Genomic DNA, 20,725 nt, shown 5'->3' with positions numbered 1-20,725 from the left:
AACCCACAAAAAGGCATTTGAAGAATGCCAAACCAGGCCAGATACAGATAAACGCACACACACACACACACACCACACACAGAGATTCATAGATAGAGACCCATTTCTGATTGAAATAACGTGATTTTTGTGGTCCACTGGTCGTAGATTGTCGCCCCCCCCCCCCCCCCCCCCCCCTTCCCCACCACAAAATANTAAAAACTATTCCATCTATTGTTTTGCGGTTGGCGCAGATTTTTAGGCTTGACCGAATCGAAACGCACTTGTTATTTTATTTCTCGTGTCTATTGTGGGTATTTCTGGGTGTGGGCGTGACTTTCCAGCGGCAGCCTCGAGGCTTTGGAATATCGCAATAGCTCAGGAAATTTATGAATTTCTGCGTTGAGGTTTATTGAATTTCGATTCCATAATAAAAATTGCAAAAAAAGAAGCCAACTGGAACATTCTGTTGCAACTCCACCCCGACGAGGAATTGAACCTCACTCTCCCGACTGACAAGCGTGATCATTTGACGTGTGAAAGATAACTAACGATAACTGTGATCTCTCTTCAGAAATCTCGTAATTGCAAGAATTATTCCGAGGTTCAAAGCCCACTTGGGATAACTATCCATTTACACTTTTTCGGATTTTTCTTTTTCTCTCTTTTTTTTTGCTTTAAATTCTTGGACCAATTTTTCACAGTTTTCCAGTTTCTTTGGTTTGATTTTCTTTTTTATGCATTCAACCACAATCAATTGCTTTTGCTGCAGTTTTTGCTTTCGACATAACAATCTCCTCTGTTCCACTTTATGCGGCATACCAAAGGAATTGCGGAGCGCAGTCGTCAAAGCCCCGCCTCCCCAGAGATGCAGTGCAGTCCCACAGCGATTTCGAAATCATTCCCACCTCATAACAGTCATCAGAAAAATCCACTCCGCTCCGCTCTACTCTGCTCCGTTCACTCGTTCGCTCCATTCCACGCCAGTCCACGCCACATGCAACGACTGCGTTTGGCTTTCACAGCCCAATTCACTTGCCGCAAAAACCGCAAGGTGCGTCGTTATACTACGACTAGTGGTGCCTCCAAAGGCATTCAAAGCGTGCATACCACAAAAAAGAGAGCAACAATTACACGAGATTGCCACACTCGCTGCCGTTGCCGCTGCCGCTGCAGCTAGAGCTGGATCCAGAGCTCTTTAACAACAAATCAGAATATCATGCCTTTGCCTTTGCCTTTGCCTTTCCTTTCCGAAGATGTCAAAATATTTCCATAAAATTCTTTTTCAAAATTCTCTTTTATAGTTGAACCCTTTGAATTGATTGAAAATTGTGTATGCCCATGGCTCGTCGTTGTGTGATTTGTGGCATGGAGCCCCTGCATGAGGTGGATGCGAAGGGCAACGAGAAGTACACCTACCCGAAGACGCAGCAGGAGGCGCGCATTTGGCAGCAGAGCATGGGGGCCCAGGATGTGTGCGTGGAGAGCATCCAGCATCACTGCTGCGTCTGCGTCGAGCACATCCCGGACTTTGTGCGGCGCTCCAAGAGGATCAGCAGAAAGCAGCGCGTGTCGGAAAGGGCAGAGGATGTGCGACGCCGAAAGAAGAGGGAGGCGGACACCGATGGCTGCGAGTGCCCGGATCAGGATCCGCCGCAGTGTCCAGCGGTTAACGTGCTGCTGATCAACGGAGCCTCGCTGCCGTCGTACTGTGGCAAGGGGCAGTCCTGCGTTGAGATCAAGGAGGAGCCGGGGGAGAACGACGGAGGCGTTGCGGGGCCCGCCCCGAGGCGATCCGCCCCGAAGCTCTACAATCCCGATGACTCGGACACGGAGATCTTTGTGCAGGAGTCCCTGTTCGAGGACATTGGCGCCAGCTTCCCGGACATCGACGAGACGGAGGTCACCGTCCTGCGCACGCCCGTGCAGGAGGATGAAAAGATCGAGAAGATTCGGCAGCGAAGCTCTACGGACGTCAAAGGAAGGAAGCGAAATGGGGACTGCGCCGTTTGCATGCCTGGCTGCACGGACGTGCTGGTCCTCGGCCGTGGCGCCCACCCCACCGACGCGTGTCCATGCAAGTGCGAGCAGTGCACCAAGCAGCCGACGGTGGGCCTCCAGGAGACGGACGAGGACTGCTGCAACCCGCCCTGCTGCCCCGACACCCAGGAGCACTACGAGCAGCCGCCCTGCGGCTGCGAATGCGAGCAGCAGGTGCGCCGCGTGCTGGGCAAGGTCATCAAGACACAGAAGCAGCGCATCAAGGAGCTGGAGTCGATGCTCTGCAAGCAGAACAACCTGCACACCACTCTTCAGCGGAAGGTGGACGAACTTTACTGCGAGTTTGGCCGCCTGGACGAGGACGACACTGTCCGACTGGCCTGCTGTGCCAGCGGTCGAGGTCCACCGGATTGTGGCACGAGCCCCCATCAGCGCTCACGTGATCCGAGGCTGCCGCGACGACCCGAACATCTGACTACCAAGGATTCGCTGCCCGATGAAATTCCACCCGGTGAGGAGATTGATCTTGAGCCGCAAGAGCAGCCCGAGCCACGAGTGCGTGTGAAGAATGAAAAGAGTTCGACAAAGAACCCCGAACAGACGGAGAAGCCCGAACAGAAGGAGAAGCCCACGAAACCCCGAAAACATGGGTGGCTATGTTTTAAATCCTCAGAGACTGACAAGGGAAGCGAGAAGGAATCATAGGAGGAGGAGGAGGAGGAGGTACACACTCCTCAACGTGTACTCAAAACTTGTTCATGCCACACGCCACTCGGCCCGTCACTCGAGCTGCCGTCTAGCCTTCCGTCCAGCCCGCCACTTCACTCGACTCCGCATTTACATCCACATCCACATCGCCCTGTGCAATCATGCAAATAAAATAAATACATTTTTCTCTCTTTTGGCTCTCTCTGTGCAAATGTTTTTAACCCAAATATTTTGTGGACATGCAATATTTATGTAGACAGGCAGCAAACAATTTGCCGAGCAAGAGATAGAGAGCGGGGGGCGAGTTCCAACCCCGTGGAATGGCGAACCACTCGAACACCCCTCGGCTCGGCGACAGCTGCCTGTGAACATTTTGTTGCAATTTTATGGCATTTCAGTTAATGCATCTGCCCCCCCCCCCCCTCCACCACTGCACACCCTGTAATTTCATTCTATGTGAATCCCTCTCACCCCCGCCACACACACACGCTGTCCCTCGATAGCTGCCCCGCTGCAATTTAGGGAGCAATTTTCGCGTACAATTCCAAATGTTTCATAAACACATTAAAATGATAATTAAAAGAAAATTCCCTCTTTCATTTTTCGCACATCGGCGACAAAGTTAATGCGGCAAAATGTTGCCGCTGTTGCATCTGCATTATTTATTTATTTTGTATGCAAATGCATTTAATTGCAGGGACAGGCTACAAGGGAGCAGGGTATGGTCCACAATTTGCATATTTTAGCATGTAATGAAATTTGTAATAATTCTGCAATTAATTGCGTACGTGTCCCTGTTTAAATATATACGTATATAGCCCCACGTAGAATCCACTTGCTGTGCGACAGTACACGGTCTTGCCACTCCCTTGCCCTTGCCTCATCCTCTGCCTGTGGGTCTGGGCCAGTTTCATTTTCAGTTTGAGCGAGTTTTGGCGCTGTATACGCCCCAGGGCTTCAATGGCCATGAAGGTCTGAAGATTAATAAATAAATATTTACTACAACGAAACATATTTTTAAATTCCCTTTACACCAAATGGATTGAATTTGTAATAAGCTTAGCTTAAGCAGAGAATGTTTTTATGGCCTTTTAAAATCGTTAATTTAGCCTCCTAATTAGCCAGCGGATTATACTAATTAGCAGCGCAGAGTACAAAAGTTGTTCCTTAAATCCCTTAAAATATATTAAAGTTTCACAAATCCATTGCTAATTTGATCGATAATTATCACTTTCGTTCTCCTTCCTTCTCTCTTTTTCTCGCCCTCTTATTATTGCCACATTTGAGGGTTCTCCTGCCCCCGACTTTGACCTGCACTTGAAACTGCCAAAACAAAAGAATCAACGCCCTGCCGTACCCGGTACCCATGCCCGTCCAGTTTCCATGGTGCCACAACCCCCACTAAACCATTATTGGTGGCTGCTTTACAATTTGCATGTTTACAAGTACATTTTCAACATGAATATTTATTTATTTTAGCATTGCAATGCAGTGCACTGGAGTTGTTGCTGCTCGTATACTCTTTCAGACAGCTAACATGGTTCTCAATAATGGAGAGAGTAAAGCAGCCATATATGTGTCTCCGAGAAATTGTAACCTTAACCTCAACAGAAAGAACTATGCCGAGAAACAGTGAAACACCACGAGAACTGGGTAGATAAATTGAAACATTAATTGTTAAATATCCAAATAAATATGATAAGTGGCTTTAGCTGTTGTGTGATCTCTGATTCTGTAAGGGTATTAGCTGCTTCTGTCTGGCTGTTCTTCCACTTTCCTTCTTGCTTGTGTGTGTCTGTTGTTGTTATTGTTTTTGTTAAAGGTATTGTTCAGTGTTGATGGGGCTGCTTTGACAGGGTATACCTTTGGCTAGGTGTTCGACATGGTCTTGTTATTTTAATCCTTTCCACCCACCATTCTCCCTCCAACTCTCCCGCTTTGCGCTGCCTTTGGCTCCTGCGTTGGTATTGCAGTTATTGCTGTTTTGGTCATTTTGTTGTTTGTTTTTAATTGTTTTGCATGTTTTCATTTCATTTGCAATGTCCAAGAGGGAGACAACGAAATGGGGGAGCCAGAGACCATCATTAAACCAAAAACAACATCAAAACAAATAGCCATTGAAATTGTTATGTGAACTCTGTTACTCTGATTATAAAAATTGAAGATGCCATAGTACAAAGTACTCAAATACTTCGATACTTTCATTGATTTCCCGTATTCCAATGCAGTTCAAACAAAGAAAATAAAATTCATTTTTATGTTTTGGCACCAGCCATGGTGCTGAGCGTTAAACTCTCATCTGACTGCCACAACCGAACCGAACAAACGTCAGTGGTTCAAATGCTAGTAATGATAAAAGTTTGTTGGTTAAAACAAAATAAATTATTTCAAATATTTATTATTAATCTAATATGGTAAAACTACACTTGGATAAAATAAATGAAAATATTTCCTTTAGTTTTTATATTTTGCAACATGTCAAATCTTTTTTTTTTTTTTTTACAAATTTAATGTTTTTAAATCAACTAAAATGCAAATGTTTTTTCCGCGGTGCATTGTATGTGTCTTGTTTTTTTTGTAGCAAATATACTTTGATTTTCATGGGGTTTCTTGATGTTTTTCAATTATGTTAAGGGTCGCCCGCTTTTAGGAATTTCCTCCATTGGTTCCAGCCGGAGCATTTGGGTATTTTTAGCTGTTTTTTTGTTTGTCGTTTGTTTATTCCGCAATTGTCGGGACGGTGCAGACAGACAATAGATTTCAAGGATGGTTTCATTTCAGCTGCGTCCATTTCTGTTACTGTTTCTGTATCATTTTCATTTTCCTTTTATGGCGGGGCAATAATCGTTTGAGCAAAGGAAGGAAACGGAAGCAAACGGAACCGAAGGAAACGAAGAAGCGAAAGGAAAAGTGCCAAAAGGAAAGCATCATAAAATTAGTAGCAATGGCTTGAAAATGCCCTGTTTTGCAGACAGCCTCCACTCTCCTCCCCATCCCAGGCATTGCCTTATTTTTCCATTTCTTTCTGCTGTTCTTTGATGATGATTTTTTCATTAGTTTCGCGCCGTTTGAGGCTGCCCTCGGACAAAGTCAATTAAGAACCAAATATTGGAAATATAGCAGATATTTTTTATGGGGGGATACAGATGAACTACAGACAGACAGACGGCCTGCCAGTCACGATGATAAATGAGAGAGCCAAGCCGAAATGCGTGCTAAATGCTATAATTGCGCCCGATCCAATGGGATTTTCTATTTCTATGCGAAAGCATTTCGAAACGCCTCGAATTAGTGGCAATTTCGGATACTTTATGGCAAAATAAAAGGCGGAAAGCCACCACAAATTTGTATTTAAGTTAACAAAAAATTATGCCATAAAAATGATTGCAATTTTTGTCCATAAATTTCATCATAATTCGGCAGTTTCCTTCTCCTGCTGTTCCCATTCCTGTCTATGAAAATAAACTCCAGTCTGGGTTATTTCTCTCTCTATATTGATCTGGGCAAAACGAAGGAAAATTGCGCAACAAAAATAAGTGTGTATCGAGGAAAAACAGAGCCAAAATAAACCCTTGAAAATATATATAAGCACTGAGACAGACCCTGAAGGACCGTCCTCCTCTTCACAGACAAAAGGTACAAGGACAGAGAGCCGAGCTGAAGAGCAGCCAGAATAATAGTCAATAAAATATTTGCACGAACCAAAAAATCATTCAAGCGCAGCCCGGTACTTTTTATTTCAATACAACGCATAGATATCCTCTTTAGAAAGGATGAACAGGGTGCCACGGGATACTCGCACTCAGCACAAAAAAAAAGTGGCCCAGGCATTGAGTCAACATTTGGAAAGCACAAAAAAGCGTTGCTCAAGTGCACCAAGCAGCAGCACATAAAGATGACAGGCAAAGAAAATTTAGCGAAAATAAATCCCAATAGATGGGTTACCGAGATCCCTCCACAGGTCCTTCCACACACACACACACACGCGCGCGCAGGGGGCGAACAAGGAAAACAATTTTCAATGTTTTTTTGCTTTCAGTTGAGGAAGCTTTATTCAATGCCGAATGCGGTGTGGAGGGGGGTTCGGGGTTCAGGCAAAAACTTACTTGAGAGACTTTTCTTTAGTCACAATAATGTTCACCCATGACTGGACAGTGGCAACAAAAAGTGTTCGACCTTTCTTGGCAGCAATAACAAAGGCAAAGGCGCGACGAGGACACACACAAAACAAAGCAGGAAATGGCTGCCAGGATATTGACAATGGCAGGCGTGGACGGGCGGTCGGATGGGGGCGTAACCCTGGCTAGCTGCTGCTGCTGCTGCTGCTGCTGTGCATCCAGCGTGAAATGCGACAACCCTGGCAGCACCCACAGCAGACACACAGGAGGATGAAAGCGAAAGAGACTTTGCTTTGGTCATTTAAAGCGCATCTTAAGCCATGGGAAAGTTTTAAATTTCTTCTTCCACTTGTGGATCGGCCAAGCCACGCCCCCTAAGCGTCAGAGCTACTTATGGGACATTTTAGTTAAATTTTATGTCGATTTCGCTTGCCTCAGATTCTTCAGCAGTTTGCCAATTTCGCTATCGGAATTGCGGTCGAACGTCGAAATGCGGAAAAAAAAGGTCAAACACATTAAATTTATAATGCGATTGAAAATGGAAATGGAAATGGAAATGGAAGGGAAAGGCAAGCCAAGGAGGAAAAGTGCCAGCAGTGTCTGTGTGTGTGTGGCTGTTCTTGAGTGTTGGAAAGTGCCTTAAGTAGGTCAGTTTGGTCTGTCATAAAATGCAATTGGAGCGCATTAAAGTGCCCCGCGACTCGCAAGTGAAATGTCAAGTTGTAAATAAGCAGGACGCACCCACCCAGTGTGGGTGTGGCAGGTCAAAGGGATACTTGGGCGCTGTCATCAAGTGTCGGACTGAGCCAAAAGGTTTGCCGTTTTGCAGCTGATAGCCCTCTGCCGAGCTGAGAGTGTGCCTTCAAGTGGAAATGGAAATGACAACAGCTTACAGCTAATGCACACAATTTCGAGGGTTTCTTAGCTGCATAAATTACAACACATCGAAGATTCCTCTCTTCGAACTTAATTAATTTACTAAAACATCTCTCCATCTGCTCTCAAAAATCATTAGAAAGTGTCGCACACTATCGACACTCTTTTTCTATTATGCAAATGGGCAAACATTTTGGCTTAAAAGCTTCTGTTATGACCACGAAAATAAGCAAAAAGCGTCTAGACGTCTGCCATGAACTCCTGTTCATGGAAGCCACTGCAACGCCCGGCAGGATTACGTGTATGATCTGGCTGCCGACTATGCCCTGGCATTGATATTCATATGCAGCCAGCTCTGCCCCTGAATGCCGTTCTATGCATGCATCTCATTAGGGGCAGGCAGAGTGGCTGGCATTTATCCTTATATGTACCTGGGGCTCTTATAAATAAGCACATAATCAGGCGACAAACGCGTTGGATTTTCCACCGGATTTGGGGCTGTTGGCTGCTGCCTCTGCCAGCATGCATAAATAAATAATTTGCAACCATTACCATAAGTTGAGCTGACATCTGTACCGGGCAGGGGCTGAGGCTGGGGCTGGCCAAAGTGTTATGACTAACTTGAGGCTCGGGATGAGGCTATATCTAAGCTGGAAGCTGTGGCTTTAGCCTGCTGATGATGATGTCAGCCGGCAAGGCAGCGGACAGCAGTCGATAATCATAAATATCCAACAGAAGATGCTCGTAGAGCGACCCTCGCTGGCTCGTTAAGTGTTTGGCTTTATGGCCAAAATGGGCAGAGAGAAGCGAGCGGCCGGAGGAGGCTTGGACTTTAATTAGCGCCTGGCCTGACAATTAAATAATATTTTTTCGCCAACTCACAGCTCTCACTCTGCTGCTCTCACTCTCTACGTCTCTTTCTTTGCGTCTCTTTCTTTTCCACGCTTCCACTCTTCCACTCTTTCGCTATATATCTGTTTATCTGTGATGCCGCCGACTTGTTAACTCGCTGCCTGACAGTCTGCCAACAAGTTTTAATTACAAGCCAAACGACACAGCGACACAAAAAAAGAAAAGCGAGAAAAAAAGACAAGTAGGAAAGGCTGTGGGCAGCCATAAAGCCCACGAATTGGGTATACCCTGTGGATAAATAGCTCAAATATCCAACAACTTTTCATGGCTGCCACAGCTCTGGCCATGTGTTATCGAATAGTCGTGGAAAGTTAGTTTTTGATAGTCGTTGGACTGTTTTTAATGGCTCCTCCTGGACCGCTGCAGCTCCTGCAGCTTGATGTTTTTTATTTTTTTTGTTGTTCCTTTGTTTTTATGACAGTATGCAAATATTTGTTCAACACATTTTATGGTCTGTGATTGTGATCCGAGTCTCTGCTGTTTGGTAGTCGGTTGTATAAAGCTTTTGTTTAGCTTTTATGGCAGCCACCCTACCAGTCTCTTCCTTCCTCCACTCCATCTTCATTGGCGATGACACATTTCTGATTCGTTGCTAATTTGAATTTGAAAATGAATCGAGCGACAGCCCTTTGCGAGTGTTTAGTTATGCATTCCGAAACATATTTATGACAGTTTGGATTCGCTTTGATTTGAGGCGCTGATTGTGCGCTCCCTGACATATTTGACTTGCAATTTGTCAATAAAACATTTTGTCGCCACTTGATTCGATCTCTGACGAAGGTCGTTTCTATTAGCCGGAAGGGTCTATAAAATCACGGACACGAGCTGACCTTCCGCATTGCGATATGGGTTGGGGTTTCGATAGATTCGGAGTCCATTCTGAGGCCGGAACCCAATTCAAAGTTTGTTCATAGAGAGAGAGAGAGAGACCGAGGGTAGCAGCTTCAAACACTCGAAATATATGCAGACAGAGCCACACACGGCTGCTCCTGTGGAGTCTGGGCAGTAAGCGATATCCCAGAGACAGATACTTTATGGTGTACGGGTACGTGCCAAACAAGACTCAAACGAGATGCAGGAGCAGGAGGGGAGGTGCAGCAGCCATCATCATTCCACTGACCTATCCAGTTATTGAAATGCAAAAGCCACAACGGAAAACTGCAGTAGCCGGGCAGAAGGAAGTTGGTAAGTTTTTCCTCCGTGGCATGCAACGAGCCGACATGGCTTGGACCCATGTGTGTGCATGACTTGGGAGACCCAGACCCAGACCCAGACCCAAACCAAGAGCCGCGCGAATGGGAACGGGACTGGCAGATGCAACTGGAGCTGGACCCAGGGACCAGTACCCAAGGATTGGATTTCTAATGTGCATTCGTTGTCTGCCGTCAATCCATTAAAAATTGTACCAACAACAAATGTGGCACGTACGGTTTTATTTCAACCGCTTCCTCGAGTCTCGCCGGGGTCTTGCTCTTGGCAGAGAGCGCACAGATAACATTTGTATTTAAAAGACACTTTACGGATTGCTTTTGAATGCAGCGCCGAACCGGTTACAGTCTTGCCACAGTCTGTCTGTCTAGATGTGTGTGTTGTGTGTGCAACCATTTGTAGTTTATCGGAGGCAAATCTTGAAGTACCGCCCGGCTACAAGCCGCATGTCAAAATGTCAATTTTTGTTTCGGTTCTCTCTTATTTTTTTTCGTCTGTGTGGCACGTCCTCTGCTTGTGGCATGCAAAACTGCCACATGTTGCGTAAACTAGTTTCGTGAGTCGTGAGATATATCACCTGAGAGGCAACCTCCCTGCCTCCCCTCCTGCTGCCGCCGCCGCTATTGCACTTGCAACATTTTGTTGTACATTTTTGAGGTGATCTCAGGCATTCAGGCGCTGTCATGTCCTCACTTCTCTCTCTGCCTCTGAGATCGGGCTGCAAACATGTTGCAAAACAACCGTTTGCGGACAGCTGAGATCCCATTAGATGCCTGGCAATTGGATTGGCATAAGTTTCGGTCCGAATATTCTTACTTACCCTTCTCTAAGCAGCAGATATTTGCAAACTGTAAAGAGATTAAAGCAAAGACGGAGAGAAGAAGCGTTAGACAAGTGTTCTTGAAATATATTTTGTATCCTGAATAAATCCAAGACATTATCTAAGCTATTTCCAATTGGTTCCTCGCTGAATCTTCTAGGAACTCCCTTAGAGTCCCACCCAAGTGAAGTTTTCAAGCACGTTTCAGTGTACGCCAATCCGTTGATGATTCTGTTGATTGCCCCACCAGACAGGTGTTGCAGACGGTGGGGCAGTGGCAGTGGAAGTTACTTTATAGCCCAATGCCGTGTGCCCTGTGCCCGTTCGGAATTTTCTGAGGCAATTCTGGCGCATTAATTCAAAGTTTATTGCGTTCGTTTCTGCGCTGTTTTGTTGTTTTACTTTTTGCCAGGGCATAATTAAGCACACTTTTTAAATATTTGAACCTATGTGGCGGCATCGTTAAAAGAACTGGAGTACCGCCAGAGTCGTAAAGGCAGAAGACCCAAGACCACCCAAGACGCTGGGAAAGCAACTTTCTGCGTGGGCTGTGCCTGTGCCTGTGCGTGTGCCAAATGGAAAAAAGGTCAACCATTTTATAGCCATTTTCCCGCTTAGCTTTCTCTAGGTGTTAAATAATAAATACGTCAAGAAATCGCTCGGCGGCTCTCTGTCGATAAAAGCGGGCGGCTCATGGGGCACCTAAATTGCGTGTTTTGACTTATCGCGTCTCTCACAGTTCATGTGGCATGCAACCCCACCATCTCCCAGCATGATGACATTTTAATGGCTAAGCCTCAAGCCCAAGAAGAAACAGAACAGGAACGAAAAGGCAATAAGAATATTTTCTCTCCTTTAACGAGCAATCATAAAAAATACATTCACATTTGAAACATTGAGCAAGGCTGCAACACTCTTTCTGCCACTCACCATTAATAATTGCTTCGCTGCGGAACCTTCTCTGTTATCGAACTAGTTCAGAGTTCGCAGCTTTAAGGATCCAATCTGTAGGAAACCAATTAAGTTCCAAACAGAGCCGTTTTCCTACTGCCGACTACGGACCAAAGTAATTTAATTAGTTCTGGTGCCCAGGCAGGGAAAGGTGCCTCAAACATTCCTTTCTGTTTCTGTTTCTGGGTCTGGGTCTGGGTCTGGGGGGAGGGTTCGCCTTTGGTTAGTTAGACGCGCCAAATGAAATCAGACTTGAAGCGGGACAATGTTTAAGAATGCCAAACACACACACACACACACACAGGCACGCACAAAAGGTGCCAGAAATGTGTGTAGACAAACAAAACGTGCTCCATCTTGGAGAAGTTTCTTCAAGCTTAAATATTAGGAATGTTTTTGTCAGTCCCTTTGCCTTTTTGTGGCCCTGTCCCATCACTTTTGCTTATGTCTCACACCTTCCACCTTAGGGGCTGCCCCATGAGGCAGTGGCAAAAGTTTCATTTTGTTTTGACTCACACATGCTGCCAGAGGGAGATAGCGAGAGAGAGAACGAGAGAGAGAGTGTGAGACACACAATTTGCGACAATTTCTAGGGCGTCGTACAGTCCGTGCCCTTGCCGTTGTTGTCCCGTCTTGTAGGTGACTTTGCGACTGTGCGGCATATAAATAAATATTATATTACCCTCACGCTGGCTACAAGGGGGGAGCGGAGGAGAGTGTAGCAAAGGAAAGCAAAGGAAACCTTAGACCCAAGACACATTCTACCTTCCATATCTCACGCTCTTCTTGCTCGCTCCCCTGACTCGACTGCTGAGTTGTTAATTAAATATTTATTCTGCTTATTTGCAAAATGAATAATTTCAGCATTTTATTTCACATGGCGCAATGTCTCAAGCAACGCGCTTTGTGTGTCTCAGAGAATGTCTCTTCTGGTTTCTCGTGTAACCTTTTAGCACATTTATGCCTGACTCCACTTAAAGCCTTTGTCGCTTGCCTGTGTTCAGCTTTAATTGTTTAGACTAACCGAAAAGGCCCCAGGTTGCGGTGTATTACATCACTCGAATTCTCTCACAGCCTTCCCGTGGCAGCTACAAATTTGCATTCCAACTTTCAGCTGTATTTATTTACTTATTTAAAGCATTTGGTTACGCTTCACATTTACGTGTTGAAAACAGCGAAACTTGTTTTGCAAAATGACATTCAAAAGCGCCTGTTAATGACTTCATTCTTCTGCTTCTACTGCTGTAGCTGCTGTAGCTGCTGTCTGCTTCTGGCCAGTCAAGGTGACTCAAATGCCTAACAAATACGAGTGTTTTCTATCTGAATAGTAGTCGTTAGACGAGGCTCTCCGTACTCCTTCCAAAGAGAACTTTTTGCATAATTGATTAATAATTTTGTTTGCAGGTGTTTGCTCCGCCCTTCAGGGAGACAATAATTAAATATTCAAATGAACTACTGTCCGCCCTAACCCATTAATTAGCTCCAAGTCCAGTAAACATTTAATAGATAAACGTTACAGAAAGCCTAATGAAAAGCAAATACTTTTATCTGTCTCCCTTTAAAGAGGGTTCAATCACAGACACCCCAAAGAAAAAGTCGAGGGGACCGAATCGGATCGGATCTCTATCTAATAATTTTGATATTGGTGCTTCGCTGATTTGTTGTTCATTTGTTTGTTTGGTTCTTTTGGTTGTTTGTTTGTTGATTTTCTGTTTGCTTGCATCGACAATATTATTTAGGTTAAGCCAACAAGCAACAAAAACTGCACCGAGACTGAGACTACAATGAAATTGCATTCACATAGTGGCTCCTGCCATATTCTTTAATTTCCCAAAAATTAACCCAAAAACTTCTCAGTTCTTTTACATTTTCTGCGGCCCCTCTCCACGTGAACTTATTAAGCTTGTGTGAACACTTATAAGCTCATAAAATACTCCCTCAAACACCTGACTAATCCAATAAGTTCCTGTTACACTCTGGGAGGCCAAAACTTTTGGGCCAAGACCAAAACTTGAACACGAAACAAGTTACTACTCGTAGCTTAGGAACATGTCAAAGGGAACCAGAATTAACTGGGTAAACAGAACACAACACAACAGAATATTTGCCTAATTAACTGGCAAAAAGTTTCCAGGACAAAGAAGGCGCAAGGAGCATATTCTTGGCATGGGAACCCTTTTAGGCCAGAGACGCGGCCACACGCCGTATGCGCAATTAACATTTATGGCAATTAATTATATGATTATGCATACGCCGTGTGGTACACTGTCAGACATTAGCATAAGCAGTGCCAACACCGCACACCGCACACCGCACACCGCCCTAATGAAGGCATCACAGGCGACGTTCTTCCCGAGCACTTTGCTCCCCCTCTTAGCCCAGGCCATAATTATGGGTAATCAAAGCGTTTTATTTGATGCTCCAACTAATGATCTTTTTGTGTGAAACTTTTAGACGGGCCAGACAGACTGACTGCCAAGGTCGCAAAACTTAAACGAGCCACTCGAAGAGTCCAATTAATCGTTGTATCGGCATGGAGCCATCAACTCTGATTAACCGAGTGGCCAAAAATACTCGGAGACCCGCGCCTTCGACCAATCTCGTTAATTGATATGCAAAATCAAATGGCCACTAAACAGTGTGGTGTGAACCAAAGAATTAGCCAAAATTGCTGCAGACACCAGGCGAAGGTTCTGTCCGTTCGTTGAACTTGGCAGAGTTTGGGTGGGTCACAAGGTGCAGGGAGAGTTTTCCCAAGGAAAAATCAATAAAAGTAGTCACAAATAAATCGTAAATATATTTTAAATATTTTTTAACTATAAATTGTATGCAAAAATAACCCCAGAAGTACTAGAAATATTTTCAATTTGCCAAGAAATCATCAAATGATCTTCAGTTAGTTTTCTCAAAGAATTCCCCAAGGGCTCCCGGAATTTTCTTGCTCTATTCACTTCCCAGTGGCCATACAAAAAGTGACAGCAAATTCGTTTTCATTATCACGTACTCAAATACATATATTTTCCCCATTTCCAACAATTTGTTTTGACATATTTTTGCTCGACTAGAGGCAAAGAAAAGAGAGAGAGAGAGAGAGAGAGAGAGAAAAAGACTTTCAGACAGAGGGCAGACTTGGGGGCACTCGACGGAAGCTAAATCATTTCGTAGAGAATACTTTTACAGATTGCGGTTTGTTTGGGGTATCTCTGCTCCTCTTGCTGGCCTCTTGTCTCTGAGACTTGCTGATAAAACAAATTTTAAGGCTCTCCCTCTCTCCCCACTTTGGGGCAAGTATCAATAAACCCATAAATTTAAAACAGCACGCCACAAAATATGTATATTCTCTCCCTCTCCCTCTCCCTCTTGCTCTCTCTCCCTTGCTCTTAATAAATGTGGAATATAAGTTCAAATAAATTTGTTGTTGTCAGCCTTTATTTATGTTCGTTCCGAGTTTTTTGTTCGTATTTTGTGGGCGTCCCACAACATCATCTATCTGTCTATCTATCCGTTCATCTATTGCACGAGCATGTGTCTGTGTATCTGCTGACTGTGTATCTGTGTGTGTGTTTTCTTGTAACTAATTTTTTGCATATTTTGACATAAATTGTACGCCTCTGTCCGCCAGCCTTGATGCCGATTATATGGATCATGTTATGTTTTGCTGCCAGTTTTTGAAGCCATTAAACGGTCCAACATTATTTTAATGAATTTTTATTGCCGGTCGTGTCGTGGCAGTTCGTGGATGTATTACTGTCCAAAGTGTTTACATTTGCTGTCCGTGAAAATGATGGGAAACATGCAAAATCAGTCAAAAATTAGTTGCTAAACAATGAGCTCATTTATCAATTTTAGAAGCAGAGTCTTTGGCATTTTTCCAAATGAGCTTCACTCATTTCAAGAGTCAATCCCACAACAACGAAAGTTCATTTTTTCTCGAGTCTTATCCAATCAATAAATTATTTCTACATTATGTGCCCCACACCCCTTTACCGATCGCCGCAGAACAGTAAGCCAGGGCCTCTAGGGGGTGTCTTTGTGGCTCACCACAAATATTGACCAACATTCAGGGCGGACCATAAATAAGCAAACAGTTCATTAGCTTCAGAGCTCCAGTTCCATATGGCAGCCGCTTGCACAACACCAGAATGCAGCAGTCGGCTACAGAGAAATCGAAGCCAAAGCACAGTCACAGAACCAGTCACACCTTCCGTCCATTTGTGGCTGCCCTATCGAGTCATAGAACAGTAACTATATCTTATCGCTGGCGCCTTATCGCTCTAAGGTAAACAAAAGATAAGCACAGCAGACCCGGAGAACACGAGAACACGGAGAACACAGAGAACTCATTTGCCAAATGACGCATATGATTCCACCTCTCTTTATGGTGGAAGAAAAAAGATTATAGAGCAATAGGAAATGGAAAATGGAAATGAAAATGAAAATGAAAATGAAAATTCCATTTTATGGGCCTCATCAAATGGGCTAAACTAAAACACACATAAACATTGACAGACAGATAGGAAAATAAAATGGAAACTGGGTCAAAATGACTGGGAAATCATTTGGTGATTTTTGGCTAATTAAATGGACAGACCTATCTCTCAATTCCTCCATCCTTTAATGGGATTTATCTGCTACTCCCTCAACAGTTCCCAGAGCAAACATATGCCGCGCAACAGCTTTCAAATCTCTCTCTTGGAAATTCTCTGGCGATTTTTAATTGCCGAAACGTGAGCGAAATTCTCAAAACGAGAAATCGAAAAAGAACATCCGCCCCAATGGAAATTATGCTAATTAAATTTATGATTGAGCAGATAGTTATGGCCGAGGCAGGCAGATAATGCCTATATAATGGACCTCTGCCCGCCTCTGACTCTGTTCATTTGCAGTTTGTTGTTGATTTAATTGCAGAATATGTAGAGATATTTATTTTTTAATGGACTTGCGCCCTGGCCGAGGCCCGGTTATTAAAATAGAAATTACTTTGACTTTGGCTTTGTTTCTATGCCACACAGCAAATTGTAGCATAGTTGTTGCTGTTGTTGTTGTATAAAATGATTCGATTCAAGCTTAATGGTGGTAATCGAGGGGTTGCTTTTGGAATTGTAATTTGGGCACTACGTATTCCTATTAGAGGTATTTCGCATAAATGTCAAGGCAGCAAGCATTTTGAATTGAGAGTTAATGCTGCGAGCTGGCAGATATGATGATTGTGATGATGATGATAGGTTTGGGGAAGATACCATTTAATCTGCACATTTTTGGCTGTATTTCCACATAGGTCAAGTGTGCCCGCACGACTTCAGTTTCAGTTTCCCCACTAGACTGATGTCCAAAGGTTCTCCCATTTATGTTTGTTTTCTGCTCATAGATTTTCCACACACTAGGAATTCCACTCCATTTCATTTTAATTAAATTTTCCATGCTCCGATTTTAGTTTCCCCAAACCCATTACACAACCCCTACAACATTTTGCCCAATCCTTGCACAACATTTTCTAATCGCATAAAACCGAAAGAAATCTCCAAAATTTCGTCATACGAATGATTGTTTGTTTATGTTTATCAGGCAAGGCGGCATCAATAATTACAGCATCAAAAGAATCAGAATCGAAGATATATACAGGAATAAACAGAGCAAAGAGAGAGCGAGTGATGTGTGGAAAAACTGAGACAGGGGCACGCCACATGCTTTTTAACCTTGATTAAGTTGACGTTCTAATGGTGCTGCTAATGGTGGCAATGATGTTCCTAATGATGCCGCCGATGATGTAGATGTTGATGCTGCCCCCAGTGGCAGTGGCAGCCGCAACATCATTAACAACATAATCAACAACAGCAGCAACAACAGAAAACTTCTTGGGCATTTTTTGTTTTTAATTGCCGCCTGGCACTTAGCTAATGCAATTTATATTACATCTTCAGACATCTTATGCTGGTGCTACCTCTAAGAGCCCTAAGTAGCTGAAAGTAGCAATAACATGGTCCATATATCGACTAGAGGATACCTCGCACCATACCTCATACAACAAATTTGCAGCGCAGGAATTTTCTACCTTTGCTCATATTTAATGGATAAAAGTCATGAATAGAGACCGCATATACCTTCCTCATTTACAAATCCAGGGTACAAGAGCAACAAAAAACCAGCAGCAAAGTGCAGCATCCACAACCAAAGCATGCTCGTAAAAAATAAAAGGAGTAGGAGGTGTGAGAAGGTGGAAATAGATAGAGGAAGAGAGGAAGAGAGAGAGTGCGTGGAGTAGAAGTAAACTTTTGTTTATATTTACCTAACATTGTACTTGAAAGATATTTTGGTGTCTTTCTGCGGCTCACCTCCCCCTCGTGTCTCTTTCTAACTCTGTTTTGGCTCTCTCTTCGTTGTTGTTTGTTTATCTAATGGCTAAAAAATATTTAAGCTGTAAAATGTGTGGCCATAAGATGGCTAAAAGCTGCTGTTGCCTCTTCAGACTCGAGTCTTCTCTGGAGTTTTTCGTTATTTGGAAAAGTCATAAATACTTTTTAGAGCCCCTGCCCATGGTCCAAGGAAAGCCCAAAGACAGAGAGAGAGAGAGAGAGAGGGAGAGAAAAGGTTCAGTTAGAGACACATCCAAAACAGATAAAGTCGCGCATAAAAAAGTTGCTATATTTTCAATTTATGTAAAAGACAAAGACCGAGAGAGAGAGAAACCTCCCCCCACCCACCTGCCTAACAGCTTTTGCTATTTTAAATGTTTTTTTCTGTTGGTAATTAAAAAGTTTTCTGTTTCAGCTCCCCCTACCCTTCACTCAGCCCTCTCTGCCCCGCCTGTCTGCTGGCTTGGATTAGCTAATGCAGGTGGAAAATTCTCAAAAGTGGCCTTGCCTAGTGGGTGGCGTTGGTTGGAAGGGGGATGGGTGCTGAAGAGGCACCTGGGGAATACGATAACAGCAGTACCAGAAAAAGCTTTAAGCCGTTACTGCTGCAATGAGTGGCAGAGAGAGATATCCCCCTCCAGGGTTTATTTTAAGATTTAGTTTCGAGGTTACTCCGAGGATTTCGGATGAGATAATGAAGGTCACAGCGCGATAAAGAACAGAAGTTACAAACGGAAACGAAGATGGTCATTGGGTGATAAGTCACCATGGAAATAAATCCCTTTGCACACTAAGAACACTGCTGTAAAACATAAATGGAAAAAGTGGAATTCTGAATTTAATTCTATACAATTAAAGCAAAAATATAATCTCAGATTTCCCCATAGTAATATTTATAACCCTTTAACATATACAAACATTTCTGCTTATTATGGGCTTCTACTGAAATTTCATTCCAAACTTCCATCTACTATGCGCATTCTTGGAACTTATCCTCACAACTCCGCCACGAATCCGACTCCCCGACTGATGCCAGCTCACGTCTTGGCCATTCCCGTTCCCGTTGGCAGCTTCTCATCCAAACATTCCTCAAAAGTGTCAACGAGAAAAGCCTACAACACGGGCAGGACGGACCGCACAGCCGCCTCAGGCGCGAGGCCTCACCTCTTTCATTCATAAAGATTCACATCTCCATCGAGGGAGCAGTGTGGATGGGGGGCGAAACACGACAAGTTCTTGGAATGGCACAGCACAGCACAAACGTTTCTCGCTCGAAAACTTCTTAAGCTACGAGGAGTGTTTCGCTCTAACGAAACCTGTTCTCGGGAATGGAACCCAAATGGACCCCGGACCCAGAGCACACATAATTAATGATTTCACAAATATTTCACAACGAAAACTCATAAAGCTCATTGATTGATCTGCAAAGCAAAGAGTTTTCCCGTGACTTTAAACGTGAGGGATCTTAAAGCTAGTCAAAACTTACGTCTCTGAAAATATTGGCAATATCTGGCCGGATCGAGGGGGAGCTATAGTACTAGTACTACCTCCTGCTGGCACGCACAGTAATCAAACAAAAATAGACGACACACAGCAATAATAATTTTTGTGGTATGTTTTCTATGGGAAATGCTCGCGGGTGCAAATCATTCATAAAGCGGGGGAAAACATTTCATTAATTTTTTGCACACACGCACGCGGCAGACCGCGGACCGGACCAGACCGCTGACTATTGTGGACGACTGTGGTGGCGCCCCGCCCCGAAAACAAGTTCCTCTCTCGCCACACCACAGCAATGTTACACCAACGGGTTAGGAGTTGGAAGGGTGAGAGGCACAGAATTTGCACGCGCGCGAATTGTGGTTTTTGGCTATGCTCTGCACTGCTCTGTCTTCTGTTTTTTGGTACACACTGTTCCGTTCCGACACCACTCACGGCAAAATTTCAAACACGAATGCGGATAATAACGGATCCGACGAACGCAGCGGCCAGCTGTCGGCTGTTGTGTTTGTGTGCTCGTGCTCTCGCTGTGTGAGTGGGGGGAGAGAGAGCAAACATGCTAAAACAGAGCGCAATCGAAAGAGGGAGAGCGACTGCGAGAGCGTCAGATAAATAAGCTACGAAAGCAGCGCTGAGTGCTGCTCGAATTGGACTCTTATTGAGTCGGATTCCTCTGATAGGCATTGCACGGATTGGTTTGAAACTCGACTAAGTTGTCCGGGAATTGGCACTGCACTGGGACACAGGTGTGCTGATTGTTGGGATTCCTTAAAAGATCAGTCGGTAAAGATTTGTACATAATTTTGCAATATATGTATGCCTTCTTTGTGCTAATTATTATGCCACTATGGAAACCACAATCACTCATAAATTGTGTTGTAAGCGACGGAAAACTTACAGAATTGTTTGATGTTTTGTTAAATATAAAAAAATAATAATATTTCCTATTAGCTGTTCCGATAACTACTCGATTTTAATTGGGTTTGCTGTCAATAAGAACCAAACTGCATGTATCAGCTCCAAGACTTCCTATCAGAATCGTTAGCAAAGTAAAACAAAGACAAAAAAGCAAACGCACAAAAGTAAATCGGTATATTTTGGGGAGCGGTCCCAGAAGCAACGCCGAAAATGCACAAAAGTGCAATAGGAAAAGATAAACAGAGAGGAAAAGCACAAAACGTGAGAGAGTGCCAGAGAGAGACAAAGCAAGAGAGCGAGCTGACAGAGAGCGAGCAAACGTGTTTTTTCCACTCAGATAAAAATTCGAGCTAGAACTGCGCTCTCCCGCTCTCTCTCTC

General features: G+C 44.1%; 2 protein-coding genes across 2 annotated transcripts in view; one reads left to right on the top strand and one right to left on the bottom strand.

Annotated features, from left to right (window-relative positions):
• The window catches only part of LOC117579072 (carboxypeptidase N subunit 2), a 47,474-nt gene extending 27,584 nt beyond the window's left edge, over positions 1-19,890 (bottom strand). Inside the window, exons 1-2 of the mRNA XM_034264776.1 lie at positions 19,414-19,890; positions 10,624-10,651 (exon numbers count right to left, since the gene is read on the bottom strand). The gene's annotated coding sequence lies outside the window, so the exon portion shown is untranslated. The remainder of the gene's footprint in view (positions 1-10,623; positions 10,652-19,413) is intronic.
• On the top strand, positions 1,258-2,900 carry LOC117579073. The gene has a single exon (XM_034264777.1). The coding sequence runs from the start codon at positions 1,315-1,317 to the stop codon at positions 2,683-2,685; it is 1,371 nt and encodes a 456-aa protein (XP_034120668.1). The 5' UTR covers positions 1,258-1,314; the 3' UTR covers positions 2,686-2,900.
• Positions 19,891-20,725: the final 835 nt, after the last annotated feature.

Source organism: Drosophila guanche, unplaced genomic scaffold (genome assembly GCF_900245975.1).
Source record: "Drosophila guanche unplaced genomic scaffold, DGUA_6, whole genome shotgun sequence".
Taxonomy (NCBI): Eukaryota; Metazoa; Arthropoda; class Insecta; order Diptera; family Drosophilidae; genus Drosophila; species Drosophila guanche.
Note: the sequence above shows the minus strand (reverse complement) of the source record. Positions and strands in the feature narration are given on the sequence as shown.

Coding starts and splice junctions, on each gene's coding strand:
- LOC117579073 (XM_034264777.1), top strand. CDS start 1,315: ATGCCCATGGCTCGTCGTTGTGTGATTTGTGGCATGGAGCCCCTGCAT.